The 21,896-nt window shown below is 42.3% G+C and overlaps 1 protein-coding gene and 1 pseudogene across 2 annotated transcripts; both read left to right on the forward strand.

The window, feature by feature from the left end:
* Positions 1–263: 263 nt before the first annotated feature.
* LOC127335645 (protein RETICULATA, chloroplastic-like) lies at positions 264–3,255 on the forward strand. Of its 2 annotated transcripts, none has more exons than XM_071826637.1 (8): positions 264–769; positions 844–942; positions 1,060–1,280; positions 1,513–1,582; positions 1,711–1,790; positions 2,046–2,110; positions 2,435–2,630; positions 3,012–3,255. In XM_071826637.1, the coding sequence occupies exons 1-7, from the start codon at positions 308–310 to the stop codon at positions 2,626–2,628; spliced, it is 1,191 nt and encodes a 396-aa protein (XP_071682738.1). In that variant the 5' UTR covers positions 264–307; the 3' UTR covers positions 2,629–2,630; positions 3,012–3,255. The 2 variants fall into 2 exon arrangements, with proteins under 2 accessions (XP_071682738.1, XP_071682737.1); XM_071826636.1 differs by having other exon boundaries at positions 3,025–3,255.
* A 117-nt stretch (positions 3,256–3,372) lies between these two features.
* LOC139830049 (wall-associated receptor kinase 4-like) lies at positions 3,373–7,613 on the forward strand (annotated as a pseudogene).
* Positions 7,614–21,896: the final 14,283 nt, after the last annotated feature.

Genomic DNA, 21,896 nt, shown 5'->3' on the forward strand with positions numbered 1-21,896 from the left:
ATCAGTGCCTTCACTGCTTGGTCGACAGGATCAAAGACAAGGCCACCCGCCGGAGCCCTAGGCCTCCGAGCCATCCTCGCGCTGATATGGGGTGCCACACTAACTTCATGTTGTTTGCCCTATAAAATGTATAAACCGCTTCTTAGGAGGATTGTACCCCCTTCCCTCCATCGCATCAAAAGTTAACTTTGTAAGAGAGTATTACCAAACCCTAGTTTTTTAACTTTGGCAAACAGAAAACCATAGCAACGATCCATCGGTCGAAACTAAAAGGGGAAAAGAGAAACTTAAACCCTTGCGACCACTCATGGCCTTCTCTGCTTCCCCTTCCCTCTCCTCCCTCGCTTCCTCCACCGCCGCCATCGCCGCCGCCGCCGCCACCCCCTCCCCTTCCCGCTGCCCCACTTCCAACCCCTTTCCCGATCCAAAACCTCTGCACCTTTCCGTCAAACTATTCTCCCCGCTCCCCAAGCTTCCTCGGCTCTCCTGCCCTGGGCCGCAAGCCCCCCGCGCCGCCACCGGCGATGGATCGGGTGCCGGGAACCACGGCAACGGCTCAGGTAGAAACGGCGGAAAGGATGGAGGTGGCGACGATGACGACGGCAGCGGCGAAGATTACGAGGAGGCCGAGTTCGGGCCGCTGCTCGGCTTCAGCGAGGTGCTGCGCCTCGCCGCGGCCCGCGGCGTCGCGCTCCCGGGCGACATGATGGAGGCGGCCAAGGACGTCGGCATACGGCAAGTCCTATTGCTCCGGTACTTCGATCTGCAGGTATACCGAGTTGAACAGAGTTTTTACTGAAGGACTTAAGCCGGCGGTTTCCTCACCCCTTTCAATCTGCGCAGGCCGGACCGTGGCCAATCAGCGCGATGATCCGGGCCTTCTCAGCGCTCCGCAACAGAATGCTTGCTGATCCTTCGTTCCTCTTCAAAGTTGGCACCGAGGTGTGTTCGATTGATCGATGACTGTTTTTCTTATCAGAACTCAGAGCTGGTATTTTTTTTATATAAATGTTTTAGTCCTAATGTTATTTCTAAGTTGGGGGTTTGGATTGAGTGCAGGTTGTGATTGACTCGTGCTGTGCAACGCTTGCGGAGGTGCAGAAGAGGGGGGAGGATTTCTGGTCAGAGTTCGAGTTGTATGCTGCTGATATTTTGATTGGGGTGGTTGTCGATATCGCACTCGTTGGGATGCTGGCTCCATATGTGAGATTCGGAAAGGCTTCTTCTTCAACAGGGCTGTTTGGAAGATTCAGCCGCATGGCTGGAGCTTTGCCAAGCAGGTCAAATTATACAACATTTCTCCATAAGTTGCCTCTAGAGATTGATAGATAATATTAGAACTGAAGTCAATAGGTTACTGGTTCGTAGTGTCACTCCTCATGACCATCAGACTTGGTCCAAGCAATCAATTTAAATGGATTATGGACATGCTGCTATTCAGTAGTAGTATCTATTTTGAATATGAAATATCATCGAGTCTGACACTCTGCCTTCATGTCTGTTGACCTGCAGTGTATTTGAAGCTGAAAGGCCAGGCTGCAGATTTACAGTTCAGCAAAGAATCGGAACATACTTTTATAAGGTAGCAAATGTTGCTTCATCGGAAGTATTCACTCTGGTTTTGAAGCATGATTATCTAATATTATGTTTCGAATTGCTGGAGCATCATTAATTCATTATGCTGTTTGAACTGGGTTGTTTGTGTTCCAGGGTGTTTTGTATGGCTCAGTTGGATTTGTCTGTGGTATAATTGGCCAGGGAATATGTAATATGATAATGACTGCAAAGAGGTAATTCTTATGTCTGTGCTTTTGACACATGTGATGTACAGTTTAATTTTCCAAATATAGTCAAACGATGCATAATCATTTTTTTTCTCATTTTTATTTTGGCTATCTTCTATTATGCTACCCTTTTCTATAGAAGTTATGTTATAGGTTTCTTTGTTGTTTGTTTGCATCCCAGTATTGTTAATAAATAGTATTCTCACATTATGTTTCTCCTATCTGATTTACTTCATGTTGCTTGCTTCTATTCATTTTCAGGAGTGTTAAGAAATCAGATGAAGATATCCCTGTTCCGCCACTTATTAAAAGTGCTGCTCTTTGGGGTACGTGTATTATGTGTTTCATTTTACCACTTCTGTTGCTTGGTCTTAGATACATTCTGAGTATAGCAAGCAGCAAGGACGAGTCAAACATTCATATGTAAATACGTTAATGTTTAATGGTTTGAGTTTTGCTTAGCTTCGACCAATTTTCTCGTGAACATTCATCTAACTATTTCAAAGTAGATAATCTCTGCCATTGGAAACATAAATTGTTCTAGTGTTATCATTTATGTTATCATTGAGCTTCCTATTCATGCCCCAAGCTATTACTAGCAAATAACATTTGTGCGTTTCATTCAACTGACAAGCAATACTGGTATGTAGGTGTATTTCTTGCTGTATCATCTAATACACGCTATCAGATCATCAATGGTCTGGAGCGAGTAGTTGAGGCATCACCAGTTGCAAAGGGTGTCCCCCCTGTTGCTATGGCTTTCACTGTTGGTGTTCGTTTTGCCAACAACATCTATGGTGGCATGCAGTTTATCGATTGGGCCCGATGGAGTGGTGTTCAGTAATGGTGAGTGATCTTGTTTCAGTTGTTCATCTTGCCATATTCTGGCCAGTAGTACTAGGTCATGACATTGATTGTCAGATAAGGGACTATGTCCTGAAACTCATATTGAAAGCTTAAAGCCAAGATAATATAGAGCTGTGGAAATATTTAATAGCGGTCCAGCCTCCTCACTGCACCTAATTGTAAATGACAAATGAAAAATATTTTAATAGCAGTCCAGCCTACTCACTGCACCTAATTGTAAATGACAAATGGACAATCAATTGTGTACACCTATTCAGCTACATCAGATTAGGTCCTGCCATTTTCTTGCATAGCTTGGAAGGCTGACTCATAGATATCTTGTACTATCAAATAATTGTTGATTTCTTTTTAATACCGCAGACTATTTTTTTAGGTGGAATTCAAGCAAGAGATCGTGATGGAGCTTCGTTTTTGTTTTTCACCTTTGCTGAGAGGCAGTAGCAGCTGCAGCCCTCTGGAAGTTGTGAAACTCTGATCGCTTGGAGAAAGGTTGGGATACATGAGCGAATCTGATTTCAGTTACTCATGTACGTTTATATTGAGACATTCAGTTTGTCGACTGCATCATTAATTTATCACATGAGTAATGAGTAATGTGACTTCACTGCCCCAGTTCCCCCCGATGTTTTCTTTCTGTTTATGTGTTCCGTGTGGGCTGAATTTAGCCAAATTGGATGCTAAAATAACGTTGAAAGTTGAAACATGATGCACATGGATCATCAAGCCTCACAAATTGCCATTATAATTTTGGCCAGATGGCATAGGTATAGTGGATGGCAATCCAGTCAGTCCAAATTGTCGGCTAACAGAACCCGATTGGCGACTGGGCAATGCCAAGGGAAGTCCATCTGCTGAAAGGGACAGGACTACTACGTGTTATCCCGTACTACACCTAAATGGTACGTCGTCTAATGAAGTCCTATAGCTTGACAAATCACAAATGACGACGTCTTGCACTGCAATTGCGACACTATTGCTAGACGACCCAATTTGAACACGCAATGGCTACACTCGTATGCTATAACCGCGCGAAACAGAGGCGAGGCGTGATGGTCCTGATCATGGCGGCTCTGTTGTCGATGGTGGTGACCCTTCTAGCCGCACCAGCTGCGGCGGCAGCCGATTGCCGGACGAGCTGCGGGCTGAACGATTTCTCCTACCCCTTCGGCATAGGCCCTGGGTGCTCCCTGCAGGGGTTCAATCTCACCTGCGACGCCAAGAAGCGCCTCCTGCTCGGCAGCCCGAACGTCACGGTGGATTACACAATCTTGTCGAGCGGCTCCGTCTCTGCGCTCGCCGTCTATGTCGCGCGCACGGTGCAGATGGGATCCGGCGCCGGCACCTTCTCCACCTCGTGGGAAGGCCCCGGCACACCCTTCGCCATCTCCGGCGCGGCAAACTTGTCGCTGTTTGTCCTCGGCTGCGGCGTCACGGCCACCCTGCTCGACCGTGGCGGCACGGGAGCTGTGGTAGGCAACTGCTCCGTGGTCTGCGCCGGCGATGAGGTCATGCGGAAGCTGCCGGATGGGCTCTGCGTCGGCCTGGGTTGCTGCCGCATCGACCTGAGCGTACACCTCCGGGCGTTCACCCTCAACATATCGCGCGCCGGCGACGGTGTCAGCCGGGACAAACTGAGCTTCTTAGTCGCTGGCCGGGACAAGTACACGTTCAGGCCCAGCGATCTGGAGCATGACATTGATGTGGAGATGGTTCCTCCAGCTCGGCTGGATTGGGCCATCCCCGACCAGCCAGACTGCGGGCGTGCCATGGACGACAGGGTGACGTATGCCTGTGTCAGTAACCAGAGTGAGTGCCGGAACTCGCCGATCGGAGGCTACACCTGCCACTGCTCCAGAGGCTTCTCCGGCAATCCCTATGTCGTCGATGGCTGTACACCAGACCAAGGTAATCCCCTCCATCTCTGTACCGACAAGTGAATAACAATTTATAGATATTTCGTGTACAAATTTGGCACGATCATTTTTCTATCCAACAACAGTTTACGGCTCCAGCCAACCCAAGGACAATTGCCCGACCATGTGCGGGAACGTGAGCGTTCCATTCCCCTTCGGCACAGAGCTGGGCTGCTTCGCAAGGATCAATCTTTACCTGACATGCAACCCAGGGTCTTCTCCTGCCATCCTCCAAATGACCGAGCACTTGGTAGTCACTGACATTTCTATCAACGAAGGCGTCTTGAGGATTCAGAAGCTGTCCGATCCAGGTGATTTCCTAGGAGACCGGAGCACCAAGCTCTACTCATTCTCTGAGGAATCTGGCATGTTGAAGTGGGCTGTTGATAACTCCACGTGCAAGGAGGCGATGCTGAACAAGAACGAGTACAGATGCGTCAGCGCTCGTAGCGATTGCGTAGATGTCACCGACGACAGAACAAGTAATCATATGGGCTACAGGTGCAAATGCTCTTCCGGTTTCCAAGGAAATCCTTACCTCCAAGATGGATGTACAGGCAAGTTCTTGGTATATGTGTACTTAATGATTCGCAAGAAGTATACTCTGTTTCCTTTCTCATGGACTTGGTGCAATTTGCAGATATCAACGAGTGCTTGCAACCAGATATATACACTTGCAATGGCATCTGTCAGAATAGCCTGGGAAGTTTTACTTGCTCTAGATGTCCGCATGGAACAGATTTTGACAGAACTGCAAGGAAATGCAAAACATCCGACGTTATCTTAGGTACGACACTTTGAGATAATTCAGGTTGTTGCGGTTTGCTAGTTCATCTGGGTCCCCTTTTTAAGTAGAGGGTTGCTAACACGGTAGAACAAATGCCAATTTGATGCAGGTGTTACCATTGGATTAAGCTCTGGCGCAGGAGTTCTATTTCTTGCCGCGATTGTGGTCATTATCATCCATAGATGGAAGAAAGATGCCCAAAAACAGCTCAGGAGGAGGTACTTCCGTAAGAACAAAGGCATCCTCCTTGAACAACTCTTCTCTTCTGACTCAAGTGCTAGTGACAGCACCAAGATATTCTCCCTGGAAGAGCTAGAGAAGGCAACCAATAACTTCAACCTCTCACGTGCGGTTGGCCGCGGCGGCCACGGGACAGTGTACAAGGGCATCCTGACGGACCAGCGCGTCGTCGCAATCAAGAGGGCAGAGCTCGTGGCAAGCAGCGAGATCGACCAGTTCATCAACGAGGTTGCCATCCTATCACAGATCAACCACCGGAATGTGGTAAAGCTCCATGGATGCTGCCTGGAAGCCGAGGTCCCCCTGCTTGTGTACGAGTTTATCTCCAACGGCACTCTTTACGACATGTTGCACTGCGAGCAAGATGGTGATCTGTTACCGCTGCCTTGGGAGGAGCGCCTAAGGATCGCCTCTGAGATCGCCGGAGCACTCACGTACCTGCACTCTGCAGCTTCGGTCTCAATCCTTCATAGAGACATCAAGTCCATGAATGTACTCCTGAACGACAGCCACATGGCAAAGGTTGCAGACTTCGGTGCGTCGAGGTCAATAGCGATTGACCAGACACATTTGGTCACCGCCGTGCAGGGTACCTTCGGCTACTTGGATCCTGAGTACTACCACACGGGCATATTAACTGAGAAGAGTGATGTTTACAGTTTCGGGGTTATACTTGTTGAGTTGCTGATGAGAAAGAAGCCCCTCATTGAGAACGAGCATGGTGAGAAGCAAAACCTGTCGAATTATTTCCTCTGGGCTATGGGGGAGACGCCCCTGAAGGAGATTGTGGATGATCATGCTCTGGAGGAAGGAAATAAGGAGGTGATCAAACACATGGCTAGCTTAGCGAGAGAGTTGCCTGAATCTGAGGCGACATCACAGGCCTAGCATGAAGGACGTGGAGATGAGGCTGCAGTCTCTGAGGGCACAGAAGGTTGCTCCGAGAAAGGATGATGTGGTTCGGCATCCTTACGGTAGAGAAGGAAGGTATGATGGGCTTCAAGGCGATGTTCCATTGGCTGGTCAAGATGGCACACGCCAGTACAGTCTAGAGCAAGAGTTCGGGTCGTCCTTGAGCATACCGCGATAAGTTTTGGGGGTATTTGTAGCCATTTTTCGATAAGTTATAGTTCTTGTGTCTCAAAATATAAAGTTAAATCCTACTACCTTTAACCAAAAATTAGGAAAAAATATCCATATTTACAATATTAAATGGATAATTTGAAATATATACTTTATAGTAAATCTATTGATATTGATTTAGTATTGTAGATGTTTATATTTTCTGTCTAAATTTGGTCAAAGTTAGACGTTAACTTTTAACTAGGCGCTTTATATTTTAAAACGGTGGGAGTATTAATTTAAAAAACCACAGCTAGAGGAGAGAACCACACCTCACAAATTAATGAGAAAGACAAACGTCAACAAATTAAAGCTGTTGGAGACAGAGTACCGATCTGAATACCAAACTGCCATCCGTGTGGGAAAGATCTCTTTAAATACTCGTTCCAACTAAGGATCACACTTTTTTTAACAGAGGGAGGCGCCAGAGACGCTAAATTTTCATTCAGCTCCAATACAATTTACAGCGCGCATTACAAATCCCTGAAGAGATTTTTTTTGAAGAGCTAGAGCTATAGGGAAATTGTCTTGATGAGCTGAACTAGAGCTGATAAAGATAGGTACATTATTTGATTGCCTGATGTGCACAATTGTGAGCAACTCTATTAATATCTCTTTTGATATAATAGACCTGTGTTTGCAGCTCCCTGGAAGCCTGTTTGTAATTTGCTATGTGCTCCCTATAAGCTTGAGGATCTGTAGTTTTTACTGCTGCAACTGATTTTGATAAAGTGAGATTGTCTATGAGGAAAGTAACCTGAATGGTTTGCAAACGGTCTGCCATAGTCGCTTCCAAGAGTAGAGCCAGGGCTTCAGCATGCAATGGCGACGAGGCCTTGGCTGTTGAGGCTTGAATAAGAATTGTTGCCCTCAGCTGGCTTTACTGAATCTGGCAATAAACTCCAAGTGCGCTCTTCCTAAAATCTGGAACATTTTTCTGTCTTCCATGCCGCGTCCGAAAATATTTTGTTCCCCTTTATTGCCAGATCTATCTTGATCGTTTCCCCCTGCTTGATCATCACAGATTGAGCTTCATCTTCACATGCATTGCTTGAAGTCCTGCTTTGGTTGGCGCAAGGGAAGAGAATTGCATCGAGCCATCAACTTGCGACCTGTTTGGCAAAACCTACAATACATTCACCATCTCCATGTTCTGATTAATAGCATTTGCCATATGATGGACCTGTTTTGGGTGGCTTTCTTTTCTATTAAATAAACAATCATTCCTCGTTTTCCAATTGGACCACATAAAAGTCAAGATGTTTCGAAGATTGGCATAAGGATGGTTCATGTTTAGCATTTTTAGAATCCGTTGAATGAGAGAATTAGTGTTAGCAATAAGCATATCAGATCTTATATGCCATGGCTCAGCGAACCAAGCAGCTCGAGCAAAGCTGCAAGTGAAGAACATATGTGTTTCGTTCTCCTCCACTCTGCACCTGCAGCAAAGTTTGCTAATATGTTGGCTGCACTTACCTGCCCTTGTACCAGTTGGCATCGCCTTTCGCAGTATTCTCCACCCAAATGCTTGGACTCTCGGAGTTATTTGCTTATTCTTCCAAATTTGGAGTAGAATATACTTAGTGGAAGGGTGTACCTATTGTGGTTTTGGCTCTCCTTGGTCCTGCAAATTTTGAACGCAAGCACAATATGCATTTTTTTAATTGCATTTTCCTGTAGGCGTTAGTTTCCAACGCAAAAAATCATCATCTTGTGAGCATATGATTGGAGTATTTTGATAATGGTATCCATGGGAGCTTGGAAGAGAGAGTCAATGAGATGGTGGTTCCAGGTTTGTTGGTTTGGATTCCAAAGGTCTTTCACTTGGGTTGGGTAAGTGTAGTTACCGGGATGTACAATTAAAGTATCATAGACGTGAGCCTAGTCGTTGAACCAAGGAGTGCTCCACACAGAGATAAAAAGGAATGATACTTTAGAATTGGAAGGGTTTTGACAATGGAGGCCCATAAATCAGTTTGGGAGTGTTTGAATTTGGGCACCAAATGGAAGAGTCGGGAAAATATTTGGATTTCAACACAACATGGAGGAAATCACGTGACTGATTTGCAATTATCCAAGCCGCCATCAGAATGAGACCTTGTTTCATTGCTTGCAAATTTCTGATTCGCAGACCTCGTTCATTTCTTGGTGAATCAAATATCTTTCCAAGCTCTCAAGACTCCTCAAATTCGTTTCCTCCCTAATCTCCGTCCACCAAAAGTTTCTAGTGAATGTTGTAAGTTCTGTAATAAATTTTTTTGGTGAACAATATATTAGACATGTAATAGACAGGGATATAAGAGAAAAGAAATTTTATAATCTCTAGTCTAGCAAGATGTGAGAGTTGGTCAGCCTTGCAAGTTGAGAGTTTGGATTTAAATTTATCAAAAAAAAAGTTGTAATCAACTTTTCTGTCTTTACCAGGAATAATGAGTGGATGTTCAAGATGAATGAAATTATTATCATTGTCCGGGACATGTAAACTTTGCTTGATGGTCTGGCAAGTTCTTACCGAGACGTGCTTGCTGAATATAATTCCAAATTTCCTCCAGTTTGGTGCTTGCCCGGATTGGAGGCAGAATTCATGCAATATTTGCTTCCTTCTCAAGGCTTGTTGTTCCGTAGCCTAGCAAGGACCTTATGGCATCGACGTATACATGAATCTGTAATGGGAAATATTTCTCTCTTGTAAAACACAATATAATTTCTGCATATCCAAATAGCCCAATATAAGATCATCGTCCACACTAGGATATGGGAATAAAGTTCTAATGGAAACCTCAGAAGTCATAATCAAGCACCAAACGAACATGCCAATAAGAGGTGGGTACAAATTGGAAACTACCGGGACAATAGACCATACTTTTTGAGCAAATTTAAACGAAATAGTGGACTATGATAGTGCAGCCGATGTATTTTGTTGCTACTTTGAAAATTATGATTTGCAAGGTTGCCTCTTGTCAATATTAATTATGTACAAAGGCACCACACAAAAATCTTAATCTTGAGAGGGACTTTTAGCTTCCACAATTTCTTATTATTCATGAGAGTGTGTCAGATTCTGTAGATTTAGGTCTCACGAGGGTAGGTTTAGAACTTTTGTAGTTGCATTCATGCATCTGAAAATGTGGGATTTTTAAACTTTAATTTAAAAGAGCAAAGTGATTGAGGTTTGACTTGATGATCTATGGTTAGTTCAGCAAGCAAAGTGCTATGAACTTCAACATGACATTAGGTAATGTTAATGAATGATTTATGCACCTCTTCTTCAAATGTGATTTCCGTCAATGTTTCTGGTGGGGTTTAAAGGCCTTAAAGGAATGGAACACGGATATGGGTAGTATGGATATGCTGCTAGATGGTATTAATGCTGTAAAGAGATAGTATTATTTTGATGGCCTTAGGTAATCATCAGAATAGGCATTATTTTGATGGCCAAGACATTAGGTATCTAGAAAGAGATTTTTGAAGGAAGACTTTAATTTAGATATGCATACAAGGCTAAGCCTAGTTTGTAAGAAGGCATGCAACAATGGCTATTTTGTAAACATCTATGTGCGACAAGTGCGCTATGACGAGGTGGGTGGCAGAGGAGGAGGAGTGCGCACGAATACTGCTACGTTGAAGATTTTTTTGCATAGAGACTTAGATGAAAGAAAATAGAGTTATTCCCCGCCCCCTCAAACATTCATAGTTTATCCTCCCCTAGCCACGGCACTGATTTCTTTAACGTGCATTTTATGTTTACTACCATGATACATGAGAGGTGCACAATATATATGAAAAATGTCCTAAACACATGTTTTTGGCTAATCCATAGTTGGTAAAACAAATTTTTTGGTCATGCAATAAAACCATGGTTCTAACGAATATATCCAAATATTACTAGTGGTTCTATACAAGAAAATATGCATCTATGTTAGTCATAAAACTAATCTAATGTTCTACCCATTTTATCCGTGTATTCTAACTTTGAGCTCTTATACCACTTTAACTGTCGCGTCTCGAAACCGACCCCGAGCGGGACAGTAGCCGCACGCGTATAGACTAGGAAGTCTATATACATGGAAGGCTTAGAAAAGCAGGCATAAATCATTATAGTGCCCGAGATCGGAAATTTAATTCGACTTCCGGGTGTGTATGCTCCCTCTAACCAATTTTTTTTCTTCAAAATATCTAAAATATCTGACAAAAAATTCTACATGTACATCTCCACAGTATAAGTGTTGGAGATATGCCCAAGAGGCAATAATAAAGTAGTTATTATATATCTTTGTGTTTATGATAAATGTTTATATACCATGCTATAATTGTATTAACCGAAACATTAATACATGTGTGTTATGTAAACAACAAGGAGTCCCTAGTAAGCCTCTTGTATAACTAGCTTGTTGATTTATAGATGATCATAATTTCATGATCATGAACATTGGATGTTATTAATAACAAGGTTATGTCATTATGTGAATGATGTAATGGACACACCCAATTAAGCGTAGCATAAGATCAAGTTATTAAGTTATTTGCTATAAGCTTTCGATACATAGTTACCTAGTCCTTTCGACCATGAGATCATGTAAATCACTTATACCGTAAGGGTACTGTGGTGACCCAGCGTACCACTGCATGGTGTAGTACACAAGTCGTTGACATAACACAAGTGAAACACCGTTCCACTCATATTACATCTCTCAGAGTGGTACAACAGAAACATATGCGAGTCCAAGGTATGTCTATAGAAGTACACATGAACTGTTTACATAAGATCAACACAACCTCCTACTTTACAGTGAGGTAAAACTTCAAATAAAGCTCCAGAAGAACGACTCGTAGTCTATCTTATTGCTAACTCAAGTTCAAGAGCTACTTGGCTTGCTATAGAAATCTAGCTACTTAGGTGCTAGGATTAGGGAAAGATTCCCTTCTATCACTAGTCTAGGTTTCCATTATAGCTGATGCAGAAGTTGACTCCATTGACTTCTTTGATTGGATTCTTCATCTTGTTGCAGTTGACTCCTCTATCTTCGAGTTCCACGGTAGTTTCTCCTTCGGTGCCTTGATCTAAGAAGGGGGTTCAAATGGGATAGAATGAGTACGAGCGTACTCAACAAGTTCATATTAGGAAATATGTGTATCATGCACTAGCTACAGCCATAGACCAGAAAGTCATAGGCCAATGCAAGTTTTTGTAATCATTTCTTCAAAAGGTTTATTTTATTCTGAAAACTATGCCCGTCAGTCTTCACAGGTTGACTAGAACTTCGTGGAGTTCCTTTCCTGCCGCGTTCGCAGTTCCCTTCCCGGAACAGGGAGTGACAGTCACAATTCTTGATACCCTCTGCAGAGGTGCGTTACTTTACCCCACAAGAGATCTTAACTTTGTTGCCGGCCGAGAGTATGTCCTCGTCCACACTTCCTTTGGTGTGAGGCCCAGTATAAGAACCAAGCCAATCACTGCCTTCTCCGCGACCCTGCAAACCCACCCTTTTGTCCAACCGTACACCTCCAGTAGACTTCTCCCGATAATACGGCTTTACTCATGGTGTACTCCGGACAATCCATCATAGATCGTAGAGCCATCATCACTAATGGATGGGGATTTAAAAGGCTATCCCAACCTACGGCAGTGCCTCCAACACCCCGCCGGCTCTACCAATCCGTTGGCGTGCAGAAGGGAAAAGATACAGCTGACTTCCCCAGAGCAATTATAGATCTTATGGATAACGCGATATGTACGGCGCTAGAATCACTGGACGGCATTGGTAATTAATCCTAGGGTGATATAACCCATGCAATGGAACCTCCACCATATCAACAGATACCATGGTTCCATTGCCCACCACAGTCATATTCATAATTGTAAAATAATACTTTGCTTTTCAATGCATGAGTGATAAGTATAGTACTTTGCATATAGTTTGATACAAATAATCAAATGACATGAGCAAGCGATGAACTTGCCTTTCTTGACTGCAAGATTATGCAGGCAAAAGCTTCAATACGTGAGAACTCCAAATGCTGAAATACCATCATCGTCCGGTAAGGACAATGTTTAAAGAGCTGGCAAAGATGCTATAATGCATAGTATGAGATGCAATCATCCCAAGCGTAACCTAACCTCGATGATTTAGGATGTATGAGTTGTAAAGATTTCTTTAGGGTTGGTTGCACTTTTAGAATGGTTCTCAAACAAGGTTCTTATTAGGGTTTGGTTATATTCGCATCATAACCAAGTGATATTAGACATCATAACAATCATACACATACAGAATAGTGATGGAACAATATGTAAAGAACAATTGTCAATTTTAAGTTCTACAGAACATGGTTGATGATTACTTATACTATACTTCAAAAGAATAACTTTTGAAGAACATGTTGTTTAAGAATTAAGAAGTATTTCAAATAAGAATTATGGCTTCTATGGTTTGATTGACATTTGTACTTCAAAAGAATAACTTTTGAAGAACAGGTTAAATAAGAATATGAACTACTATGCATAGGAGCTATGTAACTCTAGGGTTTACTATTGAGTTCATTTAGTTGCACTAATAGGAACTAGTTGGTTCTTAACTTGGAATGGTTTCTATATAGCAAGTATTGGTAGGTTTATTGCTATGGTTTCTCATATACATCATATCAAAGGATGGTTATTTAAGATGGTTCCATAGGTTTGCTATTAAGTTTACTATGGCTTCACATTTGCTTTACTAAATAATCTCTAATGGTTTATAAGCTAAGTGGCTTATCATTTCCTAAGTAGGGTTTAGTGGACTAGGAGCATCTGATGTGTATTACTACATAAGGTTGATACTAGGGTTCATTATTATAGTTCTACTAGGGTTGGATGATTGAGGTTGATCTTAATGGTATGGTATATAAGAGTGGTCATCAATGGTACTAATCCAATTAACAAGTTAGGGTTTATACCTAAGTGATCTTAGTGAATCATATAGGTTTTTAATTAAGAATAGGAACATGAAATGATAATCTTATGTGACTTGGTCCTATGCTAGTGGATCCTAAGCATGCATTCAATTGTGGCTTATTAGGGTTCTATATGTCAAGTGAATCTCACATGATCACATGTGACACATAATTAGGGTTTTAGAGTTGCTTCTAAGTTGGTATGATCACATGAAATAATGGGATTAAGGTTTTACTCAAATTGAAACTAGAGTTTCTAAATTATAGTACAACTCCTAAAATGATGATTGGTAATAAAGTTGTGGTTACTAATTACTTTGAATCAAAATCAATAATGGTTTAACATTTTATTAATCTCCTCAAGATTTAATAATTAGAGTAGCTCCTATTTTGGTTTAATTAAGAATCAGGGTTTAATAATTGTTATTAGGTTTTAAAATAATTAACTTGTTACTCAAATATGTTTAAGTAAACAATTGTTGGGCTACCAAAATAATATTGACTTTTAATATTTTCTTGAGTTATTACTATTTAAAGAAAATGGTAAATGGTAATTTGCAAATTAGGGTTTATGAATTACCACTAATAATTAAGTTAATGCAAATATGATAAATAAAATTAATCTTAACATTTTACTTAGTTACTGAATAGTTAAAATTTAATTTCGAAATTTCACTAATTTTTGATTTCAAATTGTATCTTAAATAATTGAAATGACATAATTAATAAGGTTAAAAATAAGTGACTTTTTATTTTGACACACATTTTTGTTTTATATTTTATTTGAATAGAGTTTATTTTTGTGAGCATTTTGATATATTATTTATATTTTTCTGAGTTGAAATGAATTTTATATGATTTTGCAAAGTTTCAGTATTATTCTGGAATTTGAAATAACTAACAAATACTAAATGTACCGAGACAGTTATAGCTCTAGACACTGACTGGTGGGGCTTGTCTCCACGTCGGCTGCCACGCAAGCGAGGACCGGTCAAAGTTGACCAGGACCCTTGACCTTACCGACGTTTAAACGCCGGCGGCCAGAGCACGGTGGCGCCGCCGATTTAGGGTTCCCCGGGACGCGTGGTTGGTACCAATCGAACGAGAACGACGAAACAAAGCTACTGGTGGTGATGGTTTAGCGAGGGGATCACCGGAGCGTCGCCGACGATGGGTACTGCGGCGGTGCTACTCCGGCAAGAATTGAATCAGAGGCTACAGGCGATGCTATGAAGCGAGAGTAGGTGTTATAGATGCGTATTCTCACCCTGAAGCTCAAGGTGTGGTCGGCTCCGACGATGGTTGACGGAGACGACGGCGATTGGAGATTTCCCGGCGATATGCTGCAGAAGGGAACGCCGAGATTGAGCCGATTCCTGGCTCCCCTTGATGCTTTGCTCCTCCAGTGTGCTCCTGGAGTCCAGGCGCTTCTCCTGGACCACACGCCGGAGGCTGGGGTGGCCTCCTCCGTCGGCTTCATCTTCAACTCCGGCGACAGAGAACGGATGGGTGTGAGAGATAGAGAGTGTCTGAGCAGCAATGGAGTGGTGGAGGTGAACAAGGAGTGCACGGCGATGTCTTCCTCCTATTTATAGGCCAAGGGAAGCCCTGTGGCCTCGACACGGTGACGGCCATGGTCGGAGAGGTGGCGGTCTCTGGAAGCTTCTAGCTGGCAAGGATCTCCTCGTCCGCGGATAAGCTCGGACGCGAGAGAGATTGGGCGTGGTTCTGAGTGTCTGGCAACGTCCGGCGGCATCCTTATCATCGACGAGGTCGTGGCCTACTGGCTTCGCCGCGCTGTCGTGCTCGGAGACGACGACGACGAGTATTTTCTCTTCGCACGAATATTAAAGCGACCGAAACGGTATTTGGTTCGGGCTGGGCTTGTCCTGGGCTAGCACCTGGACTGCTGAGGCCTGCTTCGGTGGAAAGGTAAGCCAGGTAAGGCCTCTCTCTCTCTTTACTGTTTTCTTTTCAATTTTCTGTTTTTATTATTCTGTTTTGTATTTGATGTTTGAATTCAAATTTGATTTCTGTTTTGTTTTGCAGGTTCTAAAATATTTTAATATCCAAACAATTTGATAATGCTACCTGCTGTATTGTTTTGTTTATAAACAACCATTTTATAAATAATTAGTTTGGGGTTCTTATGAGGCACAAGTTAAAAATCCATATAATTCTAGAGTTCATCTCAATTTTCTAATTAATTTAGGAATCAAATCTGTTTAAATGATTTGGAATGTAGAACATGTGCATGGTGAACATATTCTATTTTTCTAGTGCTTAACCATAGTGATTACTCACATATTATTTAATTATGGCTAGGGTTTCACAAATGGTAAAGGAAATGGGATTGGTTCATGATTTTATGTGAATGATGGTTCTTAGAGTTTAAGAAGAGTGGTGATATAACCTCTATAATCATCAATCAAGCTTTGACTTAAATTATTTAGGATGAATCCTATAATCCTCATAGTTAATTAAATTGCTCTTGTGGTGATTCTATTTTATAAAAATACTATTTCATTTGGTTCCCAAAGCAAGTACTTGGAAAACCAAATAGAATTGAATGTTTGTTTCACTCTACTCACCAAATGGCATTTAGTTTATAAGTGTATATGGATTGGTTTATACTTGGGATCCATGATACACAAGTTAGGACATAATATTCTATGTGGTGTGAATTCTACTTGAAAGGTTTAGGGTTTTGCATAAGCTTCACTAAATTGAAGTATAACTAGGCATGAGGTATGGCAGGGTTCTAATTATAATCCAAGTTAATCCATGGGTTGGAATTCAAATGTAGTTTAGGGTTTAAGTAGTGATCACCAATGTGATACACAACTAGGATTAGAATATGAGCATAAGCTTTGGTTATGTTTCACTAATGAAACATGGCTCTCATCTACAAGATTAAAGGTTGGTTTAAACAAGTAAGATGTAATACTACTCTAAAATTCTCTAGGATAGACATGGCTATGGTTAGCATCTATAATCTCTCTCACTTCTAAATGTCTTGTAATAGCCTAAGGTCCTACTCAAGATATGATGATATGATCCTCTAAATATATGGTTTGCCTAGGGATTCTACCTTGGTATCTTCTGAAGCTTGTTCTTCAGGAAATCTGATAAACCTACATCTTGTGGTATGCCTCCACCTCCTAGCTTCTTCATCTTGATCCTAGCTAATTCACATGGAGTGGCTCTATGTATTTGTTCCCATGTATCATGCTACAAGATGAGCAAAGGAATGAAGGGTGTGGCTCTATTTATAGGCTTGGGCAGGCTCTAGCATCATGACACATAGGTGGTGACTCTTGTGTTGGTTAGATGACTAAGGTGCTTGGGTGTCATGTCCTCATCCATAGCAATCGTTTGAGCATGAGGTGGCATAGCTTGGAAAGCAAGTCATGTAGATATTTTCATCCTATGTGGCAAGATCATTATCCTCTCATATGATTTATTTTTGGATAGCCAAGTGGCATTTGTTACTAAATATCTTGTGGATGGTTTTATTATTGTGGATGAGTCACTATATCATATTGGATTGGATTTATATTATAATATTGATCAAAAGATCAAGGTTGAAGGTTATTCCTCAAATTTGGATAGTTGGGTTTGATTTCACGAAGGCATGATCATATGAGTTTCAAAATACTCATAGTTAGTTTTATTCAAATAGTGTGGACTATAATTTGTAATGTAAATGGATTTAGTTTTATGATATTCCATGTATTTAATAAGTTATGATTTAAATAAGAATGTGTGGCTTTTATGCACTTTAGACCCTGTGGTGTACCTTATTTGGTAATAAGTTTAGAAGGGAATTAATTTACACCCAAAGGTAGTTGCTAACTTTTAAGTGTTAATAAGTTAGGCTTCGATTCTTAAAGAATGTGTTGATATAAATCTAATTCTATTTGATCTAATCCATAGATCAAATCATCTCTACCCAAAACAAGGTTTTAGCAAAGATCACAGTGAAGTTTATAGCGCTTGACTTGATGATCTATTTCAATTCCAGCAAGTCAAGTGAAACTTCAGTTACTGTGGTAAGTTTTATTTGAAGCGCGAAAATTCCCCGGATTTTCTATGCATGAATGCAATGCACACTTTGGTGTTCTCTCATTTTGTAGCCTCTAAACCTGGGATATTACAGGTACTTTGATTACATCAAACGCCACTGCGTAAATGGGTGGTTATAAAGGTGGGATTAAGTATCCGGAAAGTATGAGTTGAGGCATATGGATGAACAGTGGGATTTGTCCATCCCGATGATGGGTAGATATACTCTGGCCCCTCTCGGTGGAATGTCGTCTAATTAGCTTGCAAGCATATGAATGGTTCATAAGAGACCACATACCACGGTACGAGTAAAGAGTACTTGTCAGGAGACGAGGTTGAACAAGGTATAGAGATACCGATGATCAAACCTCGGACAAGTAAAATATCGCGTGACAAAGGGAATCGGTATCGTATGTGAATGGTTCATTCGATCACTAAGCCATCGTTGAATATGTAGGAGCCATTATGGATCTCCAGATCCCGCTATTGGTTATTGGTCGGAGAGAGGTCTCAACCATGTCTACATAGTTCGCGAACCGTAGGGTGACACACTTAAGGTTTGATGTCGTTTAAGTAGATATGGAATATGGAATGGAGTTCGAAGTTTTGTTCGGAGTCTCGGATGGGATCCAGGACATCACGAGGAGTTCCGGAATGGTCCGGAGAATAAGATTCATATATAGGAAGTCATTTTATAAGTTTGAAAATGATCTGGTGCTTTTATGGAAGGTTCTAAAAGGTTATAGAAAAGTCCGGAAGAAATCACTATGGAAGGCGGAGTCCCGAAGGGACTCCACCTGGCATGGCCGGCCAACCCTAAGGGGTGGAGTCCCAGGTGGACTCCACCATAGGCGGCCGGCGACCCCACCTCAAGGAAAGGTGGGAGTCCCACCTTGGGTAGGACTCCCTCCTTGAGTAGGTTTCCCACTTTTGGGAGGTTTTGTTGTTGGGGTCTTATTCGAAGACTTGGACTACAACTCTTGGGGTCTTCCACCTATATGATGAGGAGCCAAGGGGAGGGGCCGGCCACACCAAAGCCATCTAGGCCGCAGCCCCCAAGTGGACGGCGCCCTACACCCCCTCTCTCCCCAAACCCTAGCGCCCCTCCTCCACATACAACTCCCGCAGCGCATAGGCGAAGCCCTGTCGGAGTTCTCCACCACCACCGCCACCACGCCGTCGTGCTGCCGAGATTCCGAGGAGGATCTATTACTTCCGCTGCCCGCTGGAACGGGGAAAAGGATGTCGTCTTCATCAACACCGAACGTGTGACCGAGTACGGAGGTGCTGCCCGATTGTGGCACCGTCAAGATCTTCTACGCGCTTTTGAAAGCGGCAAGTGGTCATCTTCTGCAATAACGAGATCTAATCTCGTAGGCTTTGGAAATCTTCAAGGGTTAGTCTCGTTCATCCCCTCGTTGCTACCGTCTTCTAGATTGCATCTTGGCTTGGATTGCGTTCTCGCGGTAGGAAATTTTTTGTTTTCTATGCTACGAATCCCTATAGTGGTATCAGAGCCGTGTCTATGCATAGATTGGTTGCACAAGTAGAACACAATTGTTTTGTGGGCGTTGATGCTTTTTTGTCTTTAGTTTGAGTACTTTGCATCTTTGTGGCATAGTGGGATGAAGCGGCTCGGGCTAACTTTACATGACCGCGTTCATGAGATTTGCTCCACGCTCGACATGCAACTAGTATTGCATAAGTGGCTTTGCGGGTGTCTGTCTCTCCTACTATAGTGAAGATTCAATTTACTCTTCTATTGACAACACTAGTATCACCGTTGTGGTTCATGTTCGTAGGTAGATTAGATCTTACTCGAAAACCCTAAACCACGTAAAATATGCAAACCAAATTAGAGACGTCTAACTTGTTTTTGCAGGGTTTGGTGATGTGATATGGCCATAATGTGATGATGAATATGTATGAGATGATCATTATTGTATTGTGGCAACCGGCAGGAGCCTTATGGTTGTTTTTAAATTTCATGTTGAGTAGTATTTCAAAGAAGTTGTAATAGTTGCTACATGGGAGAACAATCATGAAGACGGCGCCATTGACCTTGACGCTACGCCGACGATGATGGAGATCATGCCCGTTGATGATGGAGATCATGTCCGTGCGTTGGAGATGAAGATCAAAGGCGCAAAGACAAAGGGGCCATATCATATCACATATGAATTGCATGTGATGTTAATCCTTTTATGCATCTTATTTTGCTTAGATCGCGACGGTAGCATTATAAGATGATCCCTCTCACTAAAATATCAAGATAATAAAGTGTTCATCCTTAGTAGCACCGTTGCCAAGACTTGTCGTTTCGAAGCATCACGTGATGATCGGGTGTGATAGATTCAACATGTGCATACAACGGGTGCAAGCCAGTTTGCACACGCGGATACTAAGGTTGCCTTGACGAGCCTAGCATGTACAGACATGGTCTCGGAACACGGGATACCGAAAGGTAGAGCATGAATCATATGATTGATATGATGAACACTTTGAGTGTTCGCCATTGAAGTTACATCTTGTCTCGTGATGATCGGACTTGGTGTGGTGGATTTGGTTCGTGTGATCACTAAGACAATTCGAGGGATATTGTTTTGAGTGGGAGTTCACCTAGATTTTTAATTTTGTTGAATTAAAATTTGAACTCAATTTGTCATAAACTTAGTCTAAACTATTGCACATATATGTTGTAGATTATGGCGTCCCCATCAATCAATTTTAACCAGTTCCTAGAGAAAGAAAAGCTTAAGAGCAATGGTAGCAACTTCACCGACTGGTTCCATCATGTGAGGATTTTCCTCGCTGGTGGAAACCTGCAATATGTGCTCGAAGCACCGCTAGGTGACCCTCCTGCAGAAACTGAAACCGATGAAGTAAAGAATGTTTACGAGACTTGGAAAACTCGGTACTCTCAAGTTCAGTGTGCCATCCTATGCAGTCTGGAAGCCGATCTTCAAAAATGTTTTGAGCACCACGATCCTCATGAGTTGGTCAATGAGCTGAAAGCTATCTTTGAAACTCATGCGACCGTGGAATGCTATGAAGCATCGAAACACTTCTTCAGTTGCATGATGGAAGAGGGCAGCTCCGTTAGTGAGCACATGCTCATCATGACTGGGCATGCGAAGAAACTCAGTGACTTAGGAATAGTGATTCCTGACAGACTGGGGATTAATCATGTCCTTCAATCACTGCCACCTAGTTACAAGAACTTTGTGATGAACTACAATATGCAGAACATGAACAAAGAGTTACCTGAACTCTTCGCCATGCTGAAATCTGCTGAGATTGATAAAGAAAGAGCACCAAGTGTTGATGGTCAACAAGACCACCAGTTTCAAGAAACAGGGCAAGTCTAAGGGAAAATTCAAGAAGGGAGGCAAGAAAGCTGTCACGCCTCCTGTGAAGCCTAAGACTGGCCCCAAGCCTGATGCTGAGTGCTATTGCTGCAAGGAGAAGGGACACTGGAAGCGTAATTGCTCCAAGTATTTGGCTGATCTGAAGAGCGGCCTTGTCAAGAATAAGAAAGGTATATCTGATATACATGTTATAGATGTTTGTCTTACTGGTTCTCGTTCTAGTGCCTGGGTATTTGATACTGGTTCGGTTGCTCATATTTGTAACTCGAAACAGGAACCACGGAATAGACGAAACCTATCAAGGGATGAAGTGACGATGCGCGTTGGAAATGGATCCAAGGTCGATGTGATCGCTGTCGGCACGTTCCCTCTACATCTACCTTCGGGATTAGTTTTAAACCTCAATAATTGTTATTTTGTGCCTGCGTTGAGCATGAACATTATATCTGGATCTTGTTTAATGCAAGACGGTTATTCATTCAAGTCTGAGAATAATGGTTGTTCTATTTTTATGAATAATATCTTTTATGGTCACGCGCCTGAGAAGAATGGTTTATTTATATTAAGTCTCGATAGTAGTGATACACATGTTCATAACATTGATGCTAAGCAAATTAAATTGAATGATAATTCTACTTATATGTGGCACTGTCGTCTTGGTCATATTGGAGTGAAAAGCATGAAGAAACTCCATTCCGATGGATTACTTGAATCACTTGACTTTGAGTCACTTGATAGATGCGAAGCATGTCTAATGGGAAAAATTACTAAGACTCCATTCTCTGGTATTATGGAGCGAGCTACAGACTTATTGGAAATCATA

The sequence above is a fragment of the Lolium perenne genome, chromosome 2, assembly GCF_019359855.2.
Source record: "Lolium perenne isolate Kyuss_39 chromosome 2, Kyuss_2.0, whole genome shotgun sequence".
NCBI lineage: Eukaryota > Viridiplantae > Streptophyta > Magnoliopsida > Poales > Poaceae > Lolium > Lolium perenne.